Source organism: Falco punctatus (genome assembly GCF_963210335.1).
Source record: "Falco punctatus genome assembly, chromosome: 2".
NCBI classification, from domain to species: domain Eukaryota; kingdom Metazoa; phylum Chordata; class Aves; order Falconiformes; family Falconidae; genus Falco; species Falco punctatus.
Window position 1 is genome coordinate 93,633,131 of NC_137581.1, and position 23,615 is coordinate 93,656,745.

Here is a 23,615-nt window from a genome sequence, read left to right on the forward strand (position 1 = left end):
TGCTCCTGCACCTTTCCACAGCGAGCTGAGCAAGGCAAGGAGGGAAACTTTCATTCCGATACCTATCGACAGTCTGTCCTCAGGAAGGAGGATGCACTGCAGGCATATTTCAAACACCTATCCTAAAGAGTCTGGTATTACAAATTGAGTTAGCATTTTATCGTCTTCAGAGGCTTATCTGTGTACCTCTCTCATTCCTGATGATTCATGAGCAGTAACCTAACGCAAAAGACAAGAATGCTTCATTAGCAAAAGATTGCAGTTCTGTTTTGCTTAAGCATGACTCAGATCTAGAAAATTCTACCAAGGAAACAGACGGTTTTGTAAGCAGATATACAGCTCCCTGAATTTCAGTGATGGGAACACTTCAAAAAGAAACTTCAGAAATTATTTTCCTTCTGGTTGAGTAGACTCTAACCTAGCCATGGGGGTTTCAGCCAACAGATAGCATCTAATCTAACTGAAAGATTTCCTTTATTCTTTATTATATTTTTCCTTTATTCTTTGCAAGTTCAGATGCACTGGGTATCATCATGTGTGGAAGAGAAACCTGGTCACCATTCAAACAGCAGAGATGAAGTTGGGAATATTGAGACACCAGCACATATAAGACCATTTGGCCTAATATTCTCAATCTTGCTTGCAAAATTCAAAATGGTGTCAATCTGCAATATTTCCTAGAGTGAAAGGGAGCTGAGGACTGAGAATGGATTTGCTGAGGAATGGTACATGATCCACTAGCAACAGCCAAACTACAAGGCTTTACTTCAGCCAGATGTTTTTTTTTTAAAAGCCCAGGTTTGCTGACAAACTAGAAGATTGCACATTATACTGCTAACAAGACAGTCCTGCTACAAATCTTGCATGTTTTTCCTGTGCTGATGGGTCAGTATACAATTGGGTATGACCTGAATGTTAAGATTTGGAAACAAGATGGAAATAAAGTGGAGATGATCATGCCCAAATGGGAGTGAAAAAAATCCTCTTGTTCTTACTCCCAGCTGACTCACTGCTGTCTTTCTCTGCTCCAGATTGATTGGAAGAGTTTTGATTACATGGGTTTCCAATTCCACATTTCTACTGATAAAGTTATCATATAAAGCCCAGAAATTAGATGTTGCAAGGTCCTCCCTTCCCCAGTAGCATGAGCTGTGAGGGAAGAACCTTTGCACGCTGTCAGAGCCACTAGCACACTGCTATGTCAAAGCAATGAGGGTATGTGCAGGTGACATAAATCGTGCTGCATTTATGCAGTCCAGTTAAAAACAACAGCATCAGACCTTGAAAAAAATTATCTCCCTTGTCCTCATTTTAGAGAAGAGCTTATGGGTTCCCAAGGATTTTGCCTCCCATAGGGCCCTTAAAGCTAGAGTTGCTGCTTTATCTGTGTTAATCCTTCCTACTGGCTTTTTTTCAGCCTGCTTGTTCAAATTAGATGCTGGAAGGGGCATTCTTGCAGCAGACTTGGTAATAAGTGTATCAACATCCTAAAATCCCTCTCTAATTTGTAAGAATTCTCAAAATCCTAATGCCTTAATTAACTCATTTTATTAGCCCTCTACAGCATTCATATAGGAGTGTTAGAAGAATTATGTATTTGCTTTGAAAACCTTAGCTGTCATTAACATTCCTTTGTAAATTTGATGTAAAATGTAACCTTTTACAGTGTTCCTGAAGACCTGAATTCTGTTTCTTAAAATACATTGGAAATACTATATGACACAAACAAAAATTTTAACATGTGTTACATTACAATCAAACCGCAAAGTAACTAATAGTTCTTTAAAGTGTAAGTAGAACTTCACAAAACATTAAAGTGTTTTCTAATTGTATGTAACTTCCCACTGCTCTCGTCATCTGAGCCACAGATACAGCAAATACCCTTGTTTCAGCACTGTGAGAAATGATCATCGAAAGCTTTTGCTCTCATTTGTAGAAAAAAAGTCAAACACTGCAACATATCACCTGAAACGCAGTCCCTGTCATGCCACATACTGCAGTTTCTCAGCTCTGTGCAACAGTAGCTCACTTTGGTAGAATGCAGAAGCGCATGAGAAGACACTACATCACATGTTGCACAGCACTGGCTCTTGTTATCTTTTCCAACTCATCCCAAATGATGTTCAAGGAGAGAAACTACTTCTGAGCTACAGATTTTCTTCTTTTGTCACAAAAAGGAAAGCTATCTTCTCTACCAATTTGTCACAGCTCTATTTTGATCCATGCATAGATTAAAATAAGTAAATCTGCCTGGTCCAAAAGCTGGCAAAGTATTTTGACACATCATTTCATGTAACTTACTTTGTTTCTTTTGGTTTTAAACACATCACAGTCATGATAGCTAGAGTGGCAAATGTGATCATTTTGGACTTACTTTCCCCTGTTTTTAATGGCAATAGGACCAACCTTGTTTACAGGACTTCCATTATGATAAATATATGAAAAGACAGTGAAATGCTTGAATACTACAAGGATACTATGAGAAACATGGACAAAGCTGAAGAGACATTACAGAATGAGCGAGTTCATTTCAATCACTGGAACAAGCTCCCCCAGGGAAGTGGTCATGGCACCAAGCACATCAGAGCTCACGGAGTGTCTGGACAACGCTCTTAGTCATATGCTGTAGTTTTAGGTAGTGCTGTAAGGAACAGGGAGCTGGACTCAGTGATCCTTATGGCTCCCTTCCATAAGGGACCCATATGGTATGATTTTATGATTCTTGTCTGTAAACCTCCTGCAAACACGGGGTGGCTTTTCCACACATCCTTGAGTTTTCCAGGGATTAACAAAAACAACACTGTATTTTCAATTACAGTAAATAATTCCAGGGAGAATTTTAAAAAGGAGGCATATTCCTGTCTTTTAATGTTCAATATCTACAAGCTTTGCCATCCATTGGGCCAGGCTGCTATGACACAGCATCTGTGTGACTAAGGAACTTCAGATGCATTTCCAAGGCGAAATGGTTAATGGAAGCTAAATCTCACTGAAAATGGACAGAGCACAAAATCTGCTTTTCTAGCTTGTTTTTGCAATGTGCAGCTTAGAGCAGATAAAACCAAGATACAGCTCTCGCCTTGGCTACCTCCCATTTTATTTCGCATGTAGTACTTCTCAAGGTTTCCAGTGGATGCACCTGCCCAAAGTAGTGAAAATAATTAGATACTCTTCCTCTGATGCTTTTGCCATGCCTCCTCAATTTGGGAACTTGCTGGAGTAAACAGATCAGAACAGAGTGGCTGTACCGGTTCCCCATATTCCCCATCCATATACCAGCATGAGACAACTAGCATAGGAATATTGGAACGTACTTTCAGTGTGGGCTGGAAATAAAGGGCTCCAAACTCCAACACACATCCAGTGTGAGGGGTGGGAAGAAGCATCACATCAATCACAATGTCTGCTAGAACAGCAATACACGTACATCAACACGTATTTGTTCAGGATTGTATTTAAAACTTGCAGCAGACTAGCATGAATGAGCACTGCTTTTCTGAGGTTTCCCACCTAATCCCAGACTGGACTCAGAAGCCGTGTTTATACATTCCCTTTGCAGAACAGAGCCCACTGAACTGTGAACTCCAGGAAAATGCTACCTTCCTATAGAAAACACTACAAAATCTCTTTGTGAATCATCAAGTTCAGGTGCAAGTTTTAAGTTCTGAAAGCTATAAGCAAAAGGAAAATATGGCAAATGCTACTTATGTACAGGAAAATGCACTTCAGGGCATGGGGATTATAGTAATTCAGATGCTAGTATGTTAAGCATCAATCTGCGTTAGTTGTACCAGATTAATGAAGCATGCGTGGTGTTTGCCCTGATTTGCTTTTCCTTTCAGCAATTTATCAGTTGCAGCATTCTAGAATATAAAAGCTTAACAAATACTGTTTATGCTTCTTTTTCACACTACTGTTGTAATCTATATTTAAACGGTGTTCCTCATTTCTGACATTTTCCCTGGGGCTTGAAGAACAGGTGTTCAGTTATAGCTCCAAGTCGTCAAAAATGAAACTGGCAATGATTTTACAGATACAGAGCTGAGGAAATACAAGAAAGTTGTAATTTTGAATAATTAAACACCAGACAGACTTAGTAAGACTACAACATCGTTACCCAAAGGATATCTTAATTCAGATTTCATCATAAACACAAAATGGGGCCGTGGTCATGGTGGTACCGATACTGAAGACTTAGATTTGACTTCTTGTGTCCAAAGCATTTCTTTGCAAATCTAATGAAACCAAATGGATCTGAACCAAAACCTATCAAGGCTGCTTTTGTTCCCTCTCCTGGACCCCAAATTAGGGAAACACTCATCTAGAGAGACCACGTAGATAGGCTCCTGTGGGAAGAGCACATCATTACGTTAGCATTGCTCCACCTCACCATCCTCACTTTCTGGATAAAACTGATACCTGAGGTGAATCGTTATCACTTTCTCATCAAGCAGCAATGCCCGTTTGCTGTGTGGCTACTTCACAGTGTACATGCATGTGCTGGAATAACACGAGTAGATGTAATCTGTCTGTAACAGAAAGTACCTGTTCCTTCTGTTAAGTTCCAATAGCCCAAGTCTTTTCCACCTCAGTCAAGTAAGTTTGTTTAGATGTATTTATTTCAGGAGCAAGGTAAGGTTTGATCAAGACTAAAGAAAAAGGAGGCACAGATGTTTTTGAAAAATGAAAACAAAATTCCTGGAATACTTTCAAGGAAATCACTGCTGCTTGCCAGTTGAATCCCCATCAAGTGTTGGCATATCTCATGGGCTAATCAAGATGAACGAAACACATAATTTACCATCCTTCTAACAAGATATTTTTAACAGGAAGCAAGACCTGCAAAAATATTTTGTGAAAAACTGCCAAGTGACGGCAAAATAAGGAATACATTCTACTGCTGACGAAAGAAAATGAAAGATAAACAGAAATTACAGATATTTTTTTCATATTCAGGCTTTCTGACATTTCAACCAATGCCAATACAGCGCTAATATAGCACAACTGGTATTAAGTAAATAAAATAGAACAGAGAAAGTATTACCAACAGATCTAGAGACCCTGAACTGGTGTAAGGAAGAATGCAGAAGTCCTTTGGGTGGGCTACTGCTATACTTTGGACTATGGTGAAGACTACAATCACTGGCAACTGATAGTAGTATTTTTTCTTTCCCTAAAGGGCTTTGTGTTTGGACTTCATTATTGACTTCAGCAATATGTCAGAATGAATTGCCTAGTGCAATTTAAAAAACAGTGCGTGCTATTAGCCACAATCATACAGCAGTAATTGAACACTCTTCAGCTGTTAGCCCAGTGCTTCTTTCAGTGTTTGGGAAAACAGAAGTGACTTAGAGCATGCTAAATAGGTAGGCTGACGGACCCGTTTCGTGAATAAAGCAAACCAGGAGCCAAGACGCCTACTGGTAGAAATCTGGCAAGCTGCTTACTGTTTGCTCATGCAACTTGTGCATTTCAGTACTTCTGGCTCAGAAGTAGCGAAGTAGTAATTGCACAGATCTATTAGAAAAGTACCTGTATCAGTCTCAGCCAAGACTGGCACGTGGAACTTCACTCACCTCCTCTGCAAAGAGCAAAACCTCTCACCTCTGCCACGTTTCTGGAGAGGTGGGTTTTCTGCACTTTATTTTTCAAGTTGTGTCTAAGTGTACTACTGTAAGCGTTCACTATAAAAGCAGCAACAGCAAGAATAGCGACGCTCAAACTGAAAAATGGGACTGAAACAACTGAGAAAACTGAAAAACAGGAGGTTACGTTCCTCACCAGTTGCGGGAAACAGCCAAAAGCTGCTGATGCTGAAGTATGCCCAAGAAACAGGCACACTGAAAACCACTGTTAATTCGAAGCATTATCACTTAACTGTCTTAACACATAAATAATGGAAATGTAGCAATTTCCATAATACTGACTCAGTGATTCCTTAGTGAGCCATCTTCCAGGGAACAGGGAACAAGCCAGGCACTTCAGACACTGGCTTAAGATGTCATCTTTAACCTCAGCAAAGAGCACTCCACATGCTCCTGACTAATGAGAACTGATCTGCTCTTCCTAAACTGATACATATACTGTAAATGCAGACATCTTCATGTCTCGGACACAACAACCCACAGAACTACTACAAGATCTAAACCAGTGAATTCTTACAGCCACCTGTGATGTGTTTTGCAGAACAGTGTTGTTTGGTCAATTTTCGATTTGTTCTATTATTCTGACCAAACGTCCGTTTTCACAATAAAGCCATAGAAAAAGAAAGAACTAAACAAACCCTCCTCTGTGAACAGCATTCATACCCTTACGCTGCCAGTCCAACTACACAGAAAGTACAAGGATCCTCAAGACAGTGCAGTCCTCTCTACAAGCCCCATATAGTCAACAAAACCCACACAAAATAACATCTGGAAGCAGGGACAAATGTTTGAGAGAACATGAACGCAGGTATTAGAGACAAATTGGTTAAGGCAGGGAATCACAGATGGAACAGAAAGGCAATCAAGAAAACCTGTTCCTGGCCCTGCTGCCTCTCCCTCTTTTCTTTTTTATAGATGTCTAAAATACATTACACTAGTCTGGAAGTGCCTATTTTTCTGAAGAAGGGAGAGAATTGTTTCATACATTAAAATATTATAATCAAGATTTTCCCCCAAAATTTGCCTACTCCAATGTGTTTTCTTCCTTAAGATACTTAATTTTGCATCTAATTAATAAACTTCAATATAGCTATGCCCTTATGCAAAAAATCCTGCTTTCACTGTTCAAAAAATATATTTCCTTTGCAAACCAGACTTGATTTCTCTTCAAGCATTCAAGTACACTGTAAAATTAAACCACTGTAAATAATTTCAGGATGAACAACAGTGCCACTGTGAATGGTGTCACTGTGACACCACCTGTTCCTATAGTTCAGAGCTATCCCCCAGGTAGAGACGATAAACAAAACATTATGAAGTTTTAAAACTAATTTTTATTTAATAAAGTAAAAAACCTGAACCTAAAAATAGGGCATAAAAATTGCTTGCTAGGAAAAGAGTATCTGCTCCTTTGGAGCACCAATTGCTTAATTTTTAGGATTACCAGCCATTGCTGTCTCTTAATTGTCTGTAAATGCTAAGACTAACTGCTAATCTACAATAAGAGAACGGAAAATTAAATCTTGTCTCGATAGCTCATGTAATCAAATCCCATTTTGTGAACTAAGTTCTAAAACTCCCCAGCTTTACAAACAGTTTTCACGTACTGTGAAAAAATAAAAATAAAAAATTTGAGAACAATCTTTTGTCTATTATCTCAATTTTGGGTATCATATCGAACTACATTATGGCTGTGTACTCTGTAACTTCAGTGTGTGTTAGACACAAAACCTTCCAAAATAGACTGGCTGAAACCTATGTTTCCAAAGGCTGGCAAACAGAAGCTGAAATTACTGAAAACAGGGAAAATATTGATGGATCACCGTTATGTTTTGTGGTGACAGGAACAATGAAGCTCTCACAGAAGAAAAACACAAAGCAGACTACCATCAATTTCTATTGAAGAAAAAAATACTGTTACTTTGCCATTCTTTTTTTTTTCTTATATATATATATATATTTCCATTTATTCTGTGATATTTAACGATGTGTAAATAATACTTAGTTTTACATATATATATACTTGCATTGTGTGGATTTGTATTATTCCTGATACGGTAGCACTTACATGCCAGTATCATGTGCTATGTTAGGCACTCTGTCTAAGAATTCACAATCTTCTATTTTACATTTGTCCAACAAGTAACACCACAACTTCTATTATATAACAGACTATGGGTCATTACTATATTTACCCCTCCTTCATAATAGGTATCTGCAGGAAAACCAAAACCTCAGGAGATGCAGCAATTTTTAAAAAATTAAACATTCAAGACTACATATTTCCTCATATTTATTTTGTTACTGTATTTTTCTAAAACATATTAAAATAGAAAAGATGTTCATCTGATTCATCATACAAAGAAAATACCAACATAGTAATAAAATACTGAAAACATATGAAAGCACCAAAACATTAAAATATTCATATTGGCAAATACTCTAAGAATATATTTTTTGCAATTTTACAGTAAAGTGCTATTCAATCCACTCAAATTAAACAATTGGCATTTTAAAAGCATGGTTAATATTATGTTAAAGTTACAAATTACTTCGTTACCTTTCCCAGTAAAACAACAACCCATTTTGTTGGAAGCAAAGCATCTGAGTTGCAAGCACATGAAAATAACGCAAATAACAGCTTCATAGTAAGCAGTGAACAATGTAAGTTCTCATTAATAAAACTTGGTATTTCTTAATTAAGAAATTAAGAAAACAAAATACTGAAAAGCAAACTGAACAGAAATTAGTTTAGTGAAAAATCAAGAAAATGTAGATGTGGTAAAACATTGTATAAATTAAGAAAGGGCAGACGACTGCACCAAACAGTTCTGTAGACTTGCCTTTTACATGGTAATTTTTTTAGTAATTGTAGTACTGCTTTATTAGTTAATCTGCTTATTAATGCATTTTTTAAAACTGCCCTTTTCTATTTCCTAGAAATGATACTATATCTGCAACACACTGGAGAGATACTGTAAGCAAAAAGACAGAAGCAGTTTATGACCTTTATTTTTCCTCAATAATCTCTTTTCATATATTGAAGTCAGCAGACAAAACTAAATGATCTGTTACAAAGCCAATTTGTAGCAAAAATTAATTCTAGTAAATAAATTATTTTAATTTTTTACACCTCGTTGAATGAAAATTTTAAATGTATGAAAGATATCATCAGTCTCCTTTTAAGTGTTTATCATTTTAATATACATATTTACAGCAATGAGTACAAAGAATCCTCGTTAGCTCACTAGCTTCATACACCATTTCCACAACAATTTTTGACAAATGGGGGATATAACACTTTTATGTTGCCTTCAACAATATTTAATCTTCCTGACTTGACTTGCTTTTTTCATAAATTCAGCTGTAATTTAAATATATTGCACATCTCACTGACTATTTATTAGCCTTTTCATGAACCAATAATAGGTCATCAAATGTTCAACTCTTACACTACTGCCACAATTGACTAAGAGTTGCTTTCAGGGGAAAAAAAAACAAACCATGAAAGATTAGTGTCTCATCCAGTATTTTTGGAATCAAACAAGCATTAGCATCTTAATTAGTAGGAAATATGTACAATAACTTTGCATTCAGAAAAACCATGAAAATAAGGAATTTAACCAATGAAAGCAATGAGCCTGAATTACCAAAATAATTACTAACAGGCAGTATCTTCCTTTATACGTGCATGTACAGAGATTATGTAAAAAAATCGGCCTGTACTGTGTAATTTCTGTACATTTTCTTGAATGAACAGGATAACTTTTAGAACACATTAAGTTGACTGCTTGCACCTTTTATGAGAGTAAATTCAGAATGTAAGAATGAATATGCTGAAAAGAAATGAAATACTGTAAAGCAGTTGAACAGAGGAAAAGAAACCAACTAAACAGTTTTAAATTATGTTGTATGTGGTTCCCTCCTTCCAGTTCAGTATTATTTATTGAGTTGTACAGTAAAAATAGGCCCTAGCTCTAACATCATCTTCATGAACTGTTTTAAGTGTCAACTTTCAGTAATTTCCTTTGCTGGTCATATATTTCTTCTTTTTTTTTTTTTTTTCTTCAGCAAATTATATCATCATTCATTGTTGAGGGATCACAAACAACATTGTGGCAGTTTCAGAATCCGAGCGCAGCACTGTAATCTCTTCCATTCCAACCAACCATGATCGGCAGCACATCCAGTGAACAGCAACTCTTTTTAGCTTCTCTGGATACATGTCAGGTAGAAGCAGAAGGCAAAAACGGTAACTGATAGTAATGATAAAACAACTGTCAACTGCTGGAACCAGAGGCAGCGATCAATCTGCTCTTGAAGTCTTTTATTAATTTGTAGTAAACGAGTTAGCTAAAAACAGAAATAGTTTCATTAAATTAGAATTACTGCATATGAATACTTGTAAATTTAGAGCTATTTAGCCAATAACTATAAGCACAGGAAAAAAGAAAGAAAAATTAAAAAAAACCCACTTCTCTTAGTGACCCCTTTTTTTTTTCCACTAAATACTTTAGGAATCTGTTCCACTAAAGGAGCTTAAAATTTTAATTACGGATAGCTTCTATTGCCTGTATCAAGCAGGTGACATCTTTACACTAGGAAGCAAAAGATACCGCTGAGGTTCACTGATACCTCAGCTAGGTAATATACACAAGAAGAACAAGCAAACTGCATTGGAAGTAGTTTTCTTATTAAAACATTACCATTCAACAAAACAATTAAATCACTACCACTGATGTAGTCATTTTGAATTGCTGAGCTTTTCAAATAGTATAATTTACGAAGTACCAAAGAGGTTTAGTATAGACTTGATTTATGTCTATCATATTTCACAAATTTGTTCAATATTCAGCATAAAGAAATACACTATTACCTGTATATGTAAATCTTCATTGGTTTTTGCTGGAATATTAAATGCGTTTTCTTTTAATGTCAGAGAAGAAGGCTTACTACTTTCTACAACATGACACCTGAGCCTGTGAAAAGGGGAAAAAATACACATCCAAAATCATAAATTTAATGTCACATTGTATAATTAGTAGTAATCAGTCCACCTAACAGTTATTATATGTGCTTTATCATCTGTTCTGGTTGATTAATTTTCTAAATGGCTATTGCAATGATAGTCTGAAAAGGCTTCCTCAGTCTACCAATTACGCTTTGACAGCTTTTGATATAGAAAGCAAGATCAAAATTATCTGCATGCTCAGTTAAAATATACCTTCACTATTTTAAATTCACAGCACAGGATGCACTGGATTATTCAAACACTTACTACCAGAGGTGCAGCAATTTATTGAACAGCAAATAAAATCTAAAGGTTTTCTTCCCATTTTAAACTTTAGCAACAACATTTTTCATAGAGTCCACCTCTTCCACAGATGAAAATGCAGGAACAGAATTTCAAGTCACAACTGAAGGTAGTGGAATCCCATGGAATTTATAAAATACAGCATAGGCTTCTCTGATAACACACAAGTCCATTAGTGTGGGAATGAACTTATTTGCTAAAAAAATTGTTAAAATTGAGACTGCGGCATTTTTCTGTTTTAAGGAAAGAGAAATGCTAAAACTTCTCTGGCAAGACAACACAAAAAAAAGGATAAATACATGCAATAAAATCTAAGTAGACTCATCAGATGAAGTACTTGCACATATAATATTAAAAAGAATAATTATATTCTACACTACTTTTAATATATAGGTACATAAAAAATAAAGGTCAGGTTTTTATTCATCAGTAATGTACATACATGGCACACTTTGCAGGTAATAAATTTAATGTAATAAGCTCTTCTTACTGTTTCAGGGTTTGTCTAAAATAAAAATTGCAATATTTGTGCAAGGAAGCTTAAGCTCACTCACATGATGGAGATTGTTTTTTAATAGGGAGGTAAGGGGTAAGCATTTAAAGCATTAAAGCAAGACCTAGGCATCAAGTCTCAAAAATACTTTTTCCATGTTAAAGAAAAACACAAGCCAAAATCCCAGGAAGAACCTAAAGTAAAAATACAGCCAAATTATTTTTTTTTAAAGGTGAAAGAGCATCTCAATACCATGGCCTCAAGACTTCTAGATGGAAGAGAACTACAGTGAACTTCTCCTAGAAATGTACAGCGATACAGCTAGATGTGAATGGATGGAAGAGAGGAGTAACAGGTACATTTAAAAGAGTGTATGGAAAAACTTATTTTCCTCCTGATACATTTCCATGATTAAATATGGAAAACACACATATGAGCGCGTGACAGGTTTTACAGAAGTTTTCTACAAAATTATGATCTTCCTTGGCAGAAAGGGAATGATTTTTTATATTGTCTAGAAAATTTTTGCATTTGACATGTCTTATTTCCTTGCTTGATTCTTTCTAGAAAACTCAAGTGGTGCATTCTTATTTAAAAAAAAAAATAATCCACTGCCCACGTGTATTGTCACATCCAGTCATATTTTTTTCAACTTCACTCTTCATTAGCACAAGAACAACAACAATAAAAAGATCACGTACAGAATACCATGACATTTTATGCACTGAAAACACCTTTAATCAGTTAAAACAGCAGAAGCCTCAGCAAGATACTTCAGTCAGTAAGCACACAACTGGGTTTGGACAATCCTTCACTGACTATGATATGCAAGTGCTATAAATCAGCTAAATGGTAATGGCTAGAAACCTCCCCTATCAAAGAAAACCATATGCTCACCTATGTTCCATCACTTTGGTCCTAGGGACTTCTTTCCAAAACTGAGTAAGTTCTGGTACACCTGCTCCAGAAGACAAGTCCATTTCTGCTGCCATTATAAGGAAACGATCTTGCAGAGAAGCTGCAAAACCTGCCCTCAAGGAAACAAAAAACCAAAAGTGTGCTTACATAAAAAGACAATACTACAAAGCATATGGAAGCATTTTTGAACAGAAATGTTTTAAAACGAGAGCTTGTTTATTGCAGGACATCAGACACTAACTTACTAGAAATAAAAATAATGAAATCATTCTCTTAAGCTCAGTAAGTTTAATTAGTTTTCCCAAAATTCTACAGTTTCATTTTAACAATTAAACATTTTAACAGTTAAACATTTTAACTTTAACTAGTTTCATCTGAATAATTCAAGGATAACCCAGAATTTTGTAAAGAATGCATTCTCCAGCAAATTCACCTATCCTTGCAACAATTTAGGAATGTGATTTACCGCATACAAACTCCTACTGTAAGAGCGCAAATCAGACAGCTGCCACTGCAACTTTTTTTTTCTTTAATTTTTTAAGACAAGAAACAGAATAGGCTGCAGACAACAGCTGCTTATGCCTAAGTGAAGTAGTAAATCAGTATGGGCAGCTACTCAAATGCTGTCTGACATCTATGATTTATTACAAATAGTAACGTTCTCATACAACAATCAAGTAGACATGGGTGTCAGTCACTCTTACACCCCAGCAAGCACATACAAAGGTTAGTATCTCGAACATCAGCCTGTTAATAAAACTTGTCCAACTTCTTAAAAATTCTGTTGTTAAGACTTTGCTTACCACCATGAAGAGAAACTATTATATCCAGTGATGTGCCAGGTTCACAGCTGCTGTTACTGGGTTTAACTCTGTATTTCTCAGGAGCAGTTGTTCTTACCTATAAACAAGAAATACCAAGCAAGCATATAGTAAATGCATGCACTAGCTATGCTTGTTTCAGAACCTCCTTTGCTCTGTAATAATTAAAATCTCCAAAAGTTTAAATATTAAGACATGGTAATACAAAACGTCTTTAAAATACTTCATTTTGTAGGAATAATCAAACACTAGCATTTCACTTTTTCCTCTCACCGTTTCTATCCTTTCTAATTCTATCATATCCTGGTTTTCTCTCTTATGTACTTATTTAGGAAGAGACAAGAACATCAAGTGGACTGTATGCTAAAATTTTTAGTATGGAATATGAAAAATGAAAGTACAGAAACTTGTTATTTCTGTGTGCAGAGAACAGAAGAGATGTGGTGGAAAACCAAATCAAGATGCCAGTCAGCTCAGTATTTCTGAAGCAAATGCAGATGCATTCATTCCTTTGATGCTGACATTTGCAGCTAGAACTGTGTCATTTTGGAGCACTACTCACTTGTTCCTAGCAAACATTTAAAAAGGAGAAAAAGTCTAAAAAGATGACTTTTTAACACTGAAGCCTTTCTTTCTTGGGAAGCATTAGATTCTTACTAAAGAACTAACCATGACCATATCTCTTTTTCAGTAAATGCTCCAAAGATTTGTGTTATTGATTATCCCCTTTGGGTGGTACATAATAGGCATAAATTCAGCCAGAAGACTTCTTTGAACTTATTCAAACAACACAACAGAATAAAAACTTTAGACTGAAAAGTGGGTTTATAGTATTATAATAGTATTCTTCCTCCCTATCAAAAACAAGTTACACGTTTAATAAACAAGGCCACACATAAAATACTTACCTTAAAAGCCACTATATTTTTAGTGACATTTGTGAGAACTATCAAACATTTTTTCTCTCCAGTTTCTTTGGATCCAAAATACAGCTCTTCTGCTGGGCTAATAAGGAATTTAAAAAGAATTAGTTTCTTCAAATTATCTTTACAACATATTGCAGAAAAAAACCCTGACCATACAGGAAAATAAAATACTTTCAACCCTGCAGCTACAGTCACTATAAACAGTTTTTCATCAGAAAAATATGTGAAAACAAAATGCAGAAATTTTGTAGTGAATCTCAGGGTTGACTCATGACCACAAGCAGACCTAGCTGCCTCAGCTGATCACTGACTTCTTCCATCTGGAAGAGCATGACCATCTGGCAAAGCAGGAGTAGCCAACAGATATATACAGTCATTTCAGCTGCTACATCTTGGAGCAGTACGTTAAAGGGAAGCAGTGTTAATTTTAATTTATGCTAACACTAAAGAGTGTAAAGTGTCAGACAATAACTTCCACCTATCTAACCTTGTAATGGTTATAGGGCACACGTAAGAGGAGCAGGCAGATATCTGCAAGTGGCGATCATTTCAACCGCTACAGCTAAATTCACTTGGGGTTATGAGTCAGTCTTCACATATTTCTGGTGACATGTGTAAATAGCTATTGCTTGTTTTTAATATTCTTGTGCAATTAGGAGAGTCATGCATGAAATCTTGTAAACCATAACAAAAAACACAACTCATTTTGGAATAAGCAATCAAATGAACACTTCTAGGCAAGAAGTAGGGCATGCTCGTATACAAGTTGAGACGAAACAAAAGTAAAAAGTGAAAAATGTCTTTCTTTCAATATACCCCATTAGGAGTATGCAAAGAACTGCATATTCTTTTGAAAGAAAGCCTTTCTCAAAAAAATGTGTTACCTTTTCCTCCTTTCTCCCCTTTTTAAAATGCCAATTTCATGTTAGTTTGACCTCCTCAAAAGACCTCCTTTTACAGCACCAATTCTTTCTTCTCTTACTTAAAACAAACCAGTGTATTAGCTGAGAAGAAAAATCCCTGGTGCTCTCAGGAAAGCCTGAACACCAATGCCAGAAGCTAAGTACAATGGTGACTGAGTGTGTGCTTATGTTTTACAATGCATTAGACAGTCCACATGCAAAAATTTATTTCTTTTCAGTGGAGAAAAAGGAAGTGTGCTGAGTGAGGCAGAAAGCAAGAAACTGACAGGTTTAAAACAGTTTAATAGGGTAAGTGTAACCTCCTCCTCTTCTCAGTTTTTTTTTTTCATTCCCAATTTCTCGACTTAAGTAACCAACAACAGTAGGGAAAGGAAGGACTGTAGCTACAAAGTATTTTCGTTATCTTAAGACTGTATACTGCAACTGTGTTACAGCAATTACAAGATGAACCATAAATGAGACAGACAAGCAGTAACTAGCATCAGAGCAAGCCACAAAAAGAGCTCACAGAAAGGAACCTTCTGCCAGAGCCTGATCTTTCTTGTTCTACCACCCACTGTGGCTACTGACCAAAATATTAAAAAAAAAAAAGTGGGGGGGGGGAAGGGGAGAGAAAGGGGGAAGTGGTCTTGCAGGGCCATAGCTATATGCCTGTTATCTGTGAAATCAATCAGCTCGAGTGGTGCATAGTTGTTTGGAGTGGGGATGTCTTATTTTACATGAACACCCAAGCTTTTTAGTTTTTACAGAAACACTACTTTCTTGTATGTGGGGGCAACTCAACACTACTTAGATGTGTGGGGTAACCATTTCAGCTTGTACTAGAAATTGTCTCAGAATACACTACATCAGCTAGTCTTCTGCCAGACAGTGCAAGTAAACGGGTCATTATTGACTTTACTCCTCAATGAGCAATCTTTCTAGTAAGGTATCCAATATGAATACAATAATCGTCTGAACAAGACAGACAACTAGTGAGTATGACTACAAATAGATGAAACAAGAACACAAGTAGCCAGCTTTGGTCATACACCAAAGTCAACAAGTACCAAGGAGTGATGATAGGTAAGGAATGTCCCTACATGAGGTTCTAAGGAGTCCTCATCAAGCCTTCTGCAGCAGCAGTTAGAGACACAGAAAGGAGATTTCATGGTCCCAGAGCTGCTGTGCCTCAGCTTCCTGGCCAGGCTCCAGGCTGCTGCCTGCACAGGGCAATGCTGGTATCAGCAAGGATAGAAGCTAATTATATTGGCAGAGCTTGAAGTCTGAGATAAGTAAGTGTCTGTAACTAGTTATAAATGGCACTATATATTCTCAGTTCAATAAATTCCAATTCAGCCTCCCATGAAAGGCTGCAAGGAAATAAAAATTGGTTCCAATTCTGTAGAAGCTAGAGTACTGAAGAGCAACAACTGTGCATACTCTCAAGAGTTTACTTAAAAACAAAGAAGCAAACAGCAAGGACAATGGAGATACCAGTATTTTATTTTCCATGACAGCAAGACCACAAGTATTAGCACCTCTGAGTTTCCTCTTTCATGCAATTTACATGAAGTCCAACACTTCTGTTCCAATGGAAGAACTTGAAATATTTAAGAGAAAAAAAAGATAGTTTGTTGGGGGGTTGTGGTGGTTTTTTTTAATTGGTTTGGGGTTTTTCATTCATTGTTGGGTTTTTTGGCGCTTTTTTGGGGGGGGGGGCCACAAGGGGAGGAGGTGGTTCTCTTAAGTGGCTGGAAGAACACAGCTGCTTTTGTCATAGGGACAGAAAATTTTAAACATTCTTTAAAAACAAAAAATCACAAGTCTGCTGTCTATGCCTTTGTCCTGCCATACAAGAAACTAAGTATATACAGAGGAGGTTTTAGCACAAAAGACTATAAAGATAATTTTCAATTCAAAGCCAGGAAAGTTTGACACATACAAAATATTTTTATACTAATGAGCATGTCATTATTCAAATTCATTCCAAAACTAATTCAGTACAGCACTTACAAAATTAGCTAAGGAATTACCTATATATTAGATATTTTCTTCATTCATCTAATAGCAAACTGGAAGTGAAAATAGAAGTTAACATCTAAATCAATTTAAACAACCATCTTGACCTCAAAGGCAGTGAGAGGAAAGAGTGGTATCAGCCAACAGATTATTTTTTTCCTAGTTTAATGATAAAAAGCAGGTTAACTGCGAGATGCAAGCATCCTGGATAAATAAGAATCTTCTGAAAAGATATGCAATTTATACAGAGCACTTGCCACACAAAGTAAGTTGGACCTATTAAATTTAATTGGTGCAAACTACTACTGTAGACACTTACACCATATAAAGTTAAAAGAATTTAAGCAAGGTTTAGCAGTGAAAGCTATCTTAGTAAACACACTGGTTAAGCCAATGCCATCAGCGTCAAACCACTGCTCTCATTACAGATAAGCACAGGTTTAACTAAATCAAATAACAGTTTCTCAAAATAAATTAAATTAGGAAATGTACACATACTAATCAGTACAAAAAGCATACTAATCTGTACAAAAACACGCCAAGATTCACTAAACAAAACCAGAAAGAATATTTGAGCATTGTAAAAATAATTCTTAAAAGGATTATTATAACTTGTTTTCCTCTAATAGTCTCTGATTTTCCTCAGATAGAAAAAATGGTTTATTTTGGAAACCAACTAGTTGAGTACTCAAGTGTCCAAGTCACATTGTAAAAAAAATTAAAGATTATTATTACCTGATATGTAATAAAGGTCCTTTAAAAGTAGTTAATGCTTTCTTTGCATTTTTTGGTTTGATCTCTGTTTTGTCAGTTTCCTCTGATTTGGAAATTTGTTCTATAGAATTCATCTGAGTAAAAATGATAGTTATAAAGATTAACTAGAAACCTGGGTTACACATGTTACAGAATCATGCAGGTACTTCAAAGAATGAGGAGACTTATTTTAACAAGTTATATTACAGACTAAGCTTAGTAAGTATTTATTCCCTGAAGCTGCTTTAAGTCCACTGAATAAAATGATCTGTTATAGAAGTTACATAATTTATTAAACAAGCATGAAACAAAACTTTTGCTTTCATTTTTTCCCCATTTATTTTCCTAGTGCCCAAGCCGGTTATTTTTGAAACCTTCAGACATGTTAAGGTATAGTACTTCAAATACTTGAACATTATAAAGCACTGGTGTTATTCTTCCACTGCAAAACTTTTAATTAAAACAGACACCCCAACACAATCAGTGCAACACTGAACAAAATCACAGTAATTCCACGCTTTATTGTACTGCAGAGTTGCTGAACATCTTCACTGCTTTTAGATGGAACTCTGAAGTACTGGAGTACATAAACGAAATAGTGCTGTTTGAATTTGTGCATCCAAAACTGCAGGTATCTGAGGTTGAGGGTTTTCCTCTATTACATTAAGAAAACAGATGTCAGCAGGCCTGGACATGTTAATAAAAAAAAATAATGAAATCTGGAATTAAGTGTCTAACAGGGTGGTGGGAATACAGAAGACTGAATCAAGTAACATGACTCAGGATCAACTAGCTGAACAGTATGCTTAGCCTTGGTTTTATTCCACTTAAAATACAGAGATAAAACATGAAGAGAACTCAGTTTATGTAAATTTAAAGTATGGCAACGAAAGGAATACAAGATTTTATGCAAAAACAGGTTTTATAAAAGAAACCACACAGCAATTTCCTTTTTTTATAATTACAGTTATAGTAAAAGATTAGTGTGTAAATACACTGCACTAGTGATCTGCTGGGCTTTATTCTACATAAAACTAATTAAAATTACCAGAGAAGATATTACTATAGCACACATTAAAGGTGGAGGCATCTACAGGACAGGCACTTACTAACAAAATCTATAACCCATGGCGCTCTCTACTCTGCAAAGAGACAGGCCCTTCTATGGGATAGGAGGAGGCATATATATATAAAATAAATCAGATTAATTGTTAGTGATGATAAGAGTCTGCATATAAAGACTGGTAGTGCAGTAAGTAACTATATCTCGCAGATCACTTGAAATCTATTAGTTTTGAAGCTGGTCTTATAAAAAATTATTTGAAAATTTATGTTTAGATATAGTCAAGTAAAATTAACTTAAAATAAGAAACACCAACAATTCTGTGACAATAAGGGAGTATTTCTGAAAAACACATTTTGGAAAAGAACATAACATTGAAGTGGCAAACCATGGTGTACTTGCTGTGGGAAAAATACCAAGTACTTTCTTCTTTTGTTCACATTAGTAAAATAATTACTTTTTACAGAAAAACAGTACCAACAATGACATATAGTCTGAAGTTTTAAGAGTACATTAAAAGCAAAGCCTTAAACATGCCTCAAGATTAATGGATACATGATGAACATAATGTCCATCTTGGCTCATTGAAAAGACTGAGTAGCAGCTTGATTACACTACACAAAAGAGAAAATACCGTAAACCAAATCTTTAAGATTTAAGAAAAAAAAAAAAACACCCAAGCCACACAACTTAAGTAGAAAGCTTAAGTCAGCCAAGCAAACAAAAACCAAACTGAGGCTATTTACCACCAAAGCCAATTCACAAACTGAACAGGAGTTCTCCACATTTCCATGTGAGAATCAGAGCTTGGCAGATGTGCTACAACCAAAACAAGCTAGGGTCAAACGGTCAGGAAGTCGCTATGGTTATGTATTGCTTCCTTTCAACCTTAAGGTCAGTGAAATTATCTTTTTTCGATTAGACAGCCAAGAACAGCTGGACTAGTGAGCTGTGTGTTTCAAATTATTCTGACTTAAAACAGTAAGTGAAACTGGAAGTGTAATATTAAAATATTCTACTCCACTAAACAGAAGTTTCACAATACATATTCCAAAATTAATTATGGCACTGAAATCGTGGATTTCATATTTTTAGTACTGTTTTCAAGAGCGATATCCCCACCAACTATCATTGCATGTTCCCAAATATCACTTCACACAGACTTGTGTAAAACAATGCCTTTGTATTTCTGGATAAACTCCACTGCAGGAAGATTATATTGTAAAACAGAATTGATGGATTAGGCTCTGGAGAAATTATATCCCTAAGTGAAAACTATGTTGAGATTTTATCAATGATTTAAGAAAACAAATTAACATCAAGTATAAATATTTAACTTTTAATATTTTCTCATGTACGTACTGCCTTAAGCATCTGAGAAATAGATCTATTTTAAAGTGTACTCCACTAGATATCCCAACATTAAAAATAAACCAACTAGAAAGACATAACCTTTGAAAACAAAACACAGAAACCTTTTAAGATTAACTGTATAATTCACCATATTCCAGAGATACACTAAATACTTAGTACACATTTTACTTGTTCAGAAGCATGAAACCGTCCTTAACAGACCAAGAACCAAGATTGAAATCACAAGTATAATTTTCAGTTTTACTGAGTTCTTTTGTCAAACTGGAGGGCAGAAAAATATGTAAAAAAAAAAAAATCAAAGTAAAAGCCAGACAAGAAACAAAAATTATGTTCTTCCTTTCCCATTTTATCACTATTTAACTAGTCTTGCCTCAGCCTTCAGAGTTAGATACCTTTTTCTGATTAAGGTTTTGTGCTTCATTCAGTTCCCCAGTCTCCTTGGTGTCCGCATCTATCTCTTCTTTACTTTCATGCTCATCTTCACTAGTAATGGGCCCATTTTCACATAAAGGAGTTTGAAAGTCATCATCAACCAATGGAGGATAACTGTACTTGAAGGAATCCTAAAACGTAAGATTTTTGAAGGACCAGTTATTTAGGAGGATGAGAAGCACCTTCTCCAGTATATTTTATGTAATGGAAATACTATAAATTAATTTGTTTCACATGACTTGTAGAATTCATTTATCTAGTCGGAACCCTGTGCAGAAAAGCTGACACTACTAGTAGTTTTTATTTTATCATCATTAGTATACAAATACATAGCCACCTCATGAAGCCACGAAATTGCAACTACTATTGGTATTTATAGTCACAGCAGAAGTGCAGAATTTGGTTTATCTAGGATCAGCATTCAGAGTCTTAATGATGAAGTTTTGTTCTTAGTTCTAGGAAATGTGGTTTAAAACCTGTGACAACTATTTTATAGAATGTTCCAAAAGTGATGAAGAACTTCAGTTGTTCTTTGTATTTTAGTTTCATAATAGTCACAATTTAAAAAGAAAAAAAAAAGCAGAACCCCAAACCATCAAACAACCCCAGACAATCCCTCAAGTTTAACCTAGTGTGCGAACCTTTAACATATCCTGCAAGTCAGACCTCTGTCTTTGGAATGCCGTATCAATTTAAAGACCATATTTAAGATACTCAAGTAAGGTAGAAGCAACGTATTTAAGTTCTCAAAGCTTCTGCAGTAAGAATATCTCTTCTGTTGGAAGACCACTAAAAAAGTTTTTGCTAACTAGAAATTATCTTAATGTTCTCAAAATAGTTTTATTACATCTTATGTTAGAAATTATGTTTAAACAAGCATCTCTGTTCCTACTGCATTTTCAAACATTTTCAAACCCCAAGTAAACTGAATTAGCCTGTCAGATTTTTCAGTGGAGGAAAATAATGTAGCTTTGACTCCTGTGAGGCAGACTTGAGCCATGCCCACAGTTCCCAAACTATACTATCAGCAGGGAGTTTTAAAAAAAAGAAAAGGTATTTAAAGCGAGTTCTCCATAAGTATGTCTTCTCAAAACAAGAATATGATGTTACAAAAAAAAAAAAAAAAAAAAAAAAGAAAAACCTTAGACAGGGCCATTCAAAGAACCTCCAAAACTAAACAGCATACTTTCTGATGATCTATAATCAAGGCCTAAACCTCTCCTATTCTTCAGTCTGAAGCAAACCACAGACCTTTAGCTCAATAAGCAGGTATCCACTGCCTCAAGCAATATCCTATCCACTGCCTCAAGCAATATCCTATTAAGGCCATAAAGAACAAGCTTTAGGTATCAGTAACAGACTAATCCACTATTAGAAGAAAAGACTTCAGACTTATTAGAGACATTACAGTAGGCTTGCAGAATACTGACATTCTGCATTTGCAAATAAGGCAGAAATAGCCAGGTTACCCTCAGCCAAACTGATAAAAAGCCTTTTCACTCCCTTCCAGCATACAAAAAAGGTGACTTCAATTGAGATGTTAATTTGGCTGCACATTTCACTTGGCCACATGAATCCATGATGCTAGAGAGCTTCAGCAGCTGAACATAACCTCATCACTGGACAACTAAAAGTCCCACACTTCCCAATCACAGTTCGTAAGTTTCAGTGACATGGGTTTATCTACTAGCAGGGTGAAAGCCTCAGACAGGTAAATGAGACTGATTTATTCAATGCTTAATACATCCGATTCTATAAACTAATGGTTTTCTTTTATAGCAGATGTCAAGACATCTTGTTAAATCCATCTCTGACAAAAACTGGGCAAACACACAAAACAAAACCCTATTGTGTCTACAGGTCTTGATCAACATGTACACTGTATGTACACCAGTCTTGCACAAAATATTACTTGAAGAGGCAATGAATCTCCCTGACCAGTCAGAAACACGTATGCCTTAAGAACTGGACTGTTCCACCACAGACAGCTACAGCTAGAAGTGCAAGAACATGGGATACAACTGACTGTAAATCCAGGAAGTAATGGACTTCATATATATTCATTACTAAATGAAAACAATTAGCAAGTGGCTTTTGAGCACCTAACCCCAAATATCCCAGACTGCCTATTAGCTTGCTCCTCGATCTGTTTTGGGAAATTCTGACAAATTCTCCAAGACAAGCCTGCTATAAAGAAAGTGGCCTCTGTACACTGTGGACAAGAACAACTCAAAGCCAGGTACATGTAAAGATGTGTAGATGTGGCACTTAGGGACACTGGCTTAGTGCTGGGCATTACAGTGCTAGGTTAACAGCTAGACTCAGTCTTAAAGGTCTTTCCCAACCTAAACACTTCTACGATTCTGTGGTGTGTTGCCCCTCTTGATTAGCAGTATGGTAACAGTCAGTGCCAACAGACACTGATGAGGACTTTATATTCCAAAGTCCTGCAAAATGCAAGTTTGTTTTCTGTAATTAGCTTTAAAGCTTTTGATACTCTGGAGACACCTTGTCCGCTAGTTGTCTATAATCAAGCAATTTCCTCCTTTCTTAGCTGGCTGACAGTTGTTTGCAAGATTTTCAAGCTACAGAAAGTCTCAGGTTCATCCTTTAAGTGACCCTGAGCAAAACCAATAGACTTAAAGATAACTTGACTGAGATACCGAAGCTTGAAGGCTTCTGACGGAGACACAGAACAGTTCCCTTAATTAAGCAAAGTAATCACTGACTCCAAGTTCATTATTAATTCTATTTCCAAAATTATTTTTATTTATTCCAAAACTAGTCTTTAACATTTTTCTTGGATACCTGGATTCCACTGTATTTAATACTCCCTGTATCTCCCCAAAGTAACTAACCAAATTACCTGCTCCACTAGTTGTTTACATCTGGCAAGACCTGGCTTTTCCAACACAGACCCTAGTAGGGGACATCATAAAGAGGATCAGAGTC

The 23,615-nt window shown here is 35.9% G+C and overlaps 1 protein-coding gene across 2 annotated transcripts in view; it reads right to left on the reverse strand.

The window, feature by feature from the left end:
* Window positions 1-7,921: 7,921 nt before the first annotated feature.
* The window catches only part of MOSPD2 (motile sperm domain containing 2), a 35,734-nt gene continuing 20,040 nt past the window's right edge, over window positions 7,922-23,615 (reverse strand). For both annotated transcript variants that reach the window (XM_080375446.1, XM_080375447.1), the window contains 7 exons: window positions 20,624-20,794; window positions 17,777-17,889; window positions 14,100-14,196; window positions 13,174-13,270; window positions 12,350-12,479; window positions 10,522-10,624; window positions 7,922-9,998 (listed from right to left, as the gene is read on the reverse strand). In XM_080375446.1, the coding sequence (XP_080231572.1) occupies window positions 9,852-9,998; window positions 10,522-10,624; window positions 12,350-12,479; window positions 13,174-13,270; window positions 14,100-14,196; window positions 17,777-17,889; window positions 20,624-20,794 (858 nt within the window). In that variant the 3' untranslated portion in view covers window positions 7,922-9,851. The remainder of the gene's footprint in view (window positions 9,999-10,521; window positions 10,625-12,349; window positions 12,480-13,173; window positions 13,271-14,099; window positions 14,197-17,776; window positions 17,890-20,623; window positions 20,795-23,615) is intronic.